At 68.9% G+C, this 1,876-nt stretch overlaps 1 protein-coding gene across 1 annotated transcript in view; it reads left to right on the top strand.

The window, feature by feature from the left end:
- Nucleotides 1–695: 695 nt before the first annotated feature.
- EMIHUDRAFT_120990 (hypothetical protein) overlaps nucleotides 696–1,876 on the top strand; it is a gene marked incomplete at both ends in the record, with an annotated part of 1,842 nt that continues 661 nt past the window's right edge. Inside the window, one exon of the mRNA XM_005760414.1 lies at nucleotides 696–1,675. Within this exon, the coding sequence (XP_005760471.1) occupies nucleotides 696–1,675 (980 nt within the window). The remainder of the gene's footprint in view (nucleotides 1,676–1,876) is intronic.

Raw genomic sequence — 1,876 nt, 5'->3', positions numbered from 1 at the left:
TATGCACAGGGCTGCCACCGACTCCAAACTTCCATTGCGGCGCACCCCACCTAGGAGAGGTCGTGGGTGCGGAACGTGAGGCGGCGCGGCGATTCGTCAGTGGCTGCCGAAAGTCTCTCCCCTCGCGACTGCCCTCGAGGCCGAGCGGCTCCACCTCTGTGCACGCCAACGTGCAGGGCGCTCTTCCCCTCGGGCAACGGACTGTGCGCTTACGCGGCAACCGAATGGAAAAGAATTTTACGGCGCGTCCCTCGCACGAAACTATGACGCGCCGAGGCGCCGGCCAGTCGCAGCCGTGAGGCATGCCACAGCAGCAGAGGCACCTGCCACCCATTGGGCGGGCAGACAGAAGGCCAGGGCAGCACTGGCAAGCGCAACGCGCCTCATGTCGGAGAGCGACCGTGCCTCGTTCGCGGCTTATGATGTAGAGTTTGTTGTAGAGATTTCACGTTGTAGAGCGCCTCTACATCGCTCTAGCACGCGCTTCGTCCCGCGGCGGATGTAGAGCTCTACAGCTCTACAGCGCTCTACAGCTCTACAGCTCTACAGCGCTCTACACTCTACATCCTCTACACCCTCCCTCAGGTTGGGACACCTGTGGGACGACCTGTGGCAGCGATCGATGCCGGCGCCGGACGCGGCGGCGAGGCACACGGGCACCGGCGTGGCGCGTCGGCAGGCCCGACCACGAGCGGATGCGCGACGAGCGTGCTCGGGAAGCGGCCGCGGGCGACGCGGAGCTTCCGCCGGAGGACGACGCGGTCGAGATGGCGAGCGCCGCCCACGTGCTGGACAGCGTGGCGGAGGTGGGCCCGAACTACACCCTGCTGCGCAGCAAGGAGACGAAGGCGAAGCGGCGGAAGCGACAGCGCGAGGATGCCAGGGCGGCGCTCGACGGCCACACTGTCCTGCCCACCGGATCGCGCCTCGAGATCTTCTGCGACAGCGAGCGGTGGTACCCTGCGACCGTCATGGCGCGGGAGGAGGACGGGGACGGACGGATCGTGCACGAGGTCGAGTACGACGGCTACCCGGATCGGCGGTGGTGGCACATGCTGGACGAGGAGCGGTGGCGCGCCGTCCCAGAGCAGGCCGGCGCGGGCGCAGGCGGCGCTGCCGGAGACGGGGATGGGGATGCGGCGATGGACCGCGTGGACGGCGAGCATGGCGCCCGTGCCGCGGGCGACGCCGAGGCGGCCGAGGTGCGGCCGGCGCCGCCTCCTGTGCGCCGGGGCGTGCGGCGCAGCGCGCTGGCGGACGCCCTCGAGGCGGAGGATGACGAGCAGCAGGAGGAAGCTGCGCGTGGCGATGGGCGGCCGATGCTAGCGCCCCACGGGCCGGCGCTGTCGGCGCAGCTTCGGGTCGTGCGCCTGCGGCTGCGCGAGTTCCTGGCGACGCAGGCCGCGGCGGGGAAGAGCGTGCCGATGCAGCGGACGGCCCTCGGTCTGCACCCGACGATGCGGTGGACGATCCGCTTCGGCAAGTGGCTGGCGACGACGCGAATCACCGCGCCGAGGGCGAGCCGGTGGCACGCGACCGAGCGGGGCGATTTGCGCGACGAGGAGCCGACGGTGCGCACGGGTCGCGGCGAGAACACGGTCTACGTCGCGCTGCAGCACATGAAGAACCACGTGTGGCGCGAGATCTGGCCGGCGATGCCGAGCGACGCGAGGCAGTACTGGCGGCTGGTGACCACACCGGCCACCGCCCGCCGCACAACACGCAACACGCAACACACAACGCACAACACACACACACCCCGCACACCGCACACCACCACAACACACAACACACAACAAGTGCTCTTTAAAGAAAGAAAGAAAACGGACAACCCAAGGGAGGGATGGGAGGACGGCACGCCGCCACCACACAGGGA

The sequence above is a fragment of the Emiliania huxleyi genome (assembly GCF_000372725.1).
Source record: "Emiliania huxleyi CCMP1516 unplaced genomic scaffold EMIHUscaffold_759, whole genome shotgun sequence".
In the NCBI taxonomy this organism is placed as follows: Eukaryota; Haptophyta; order Isochrysidales; family Noelaerhabdaceae; genus Emiliania; species Emiliania huxleyi.
The sequence above is the reverse complement of the archived record's forward strand: the minus strand, read 5'-3'. Positions and strand labels throughout refer to the sequence as shown.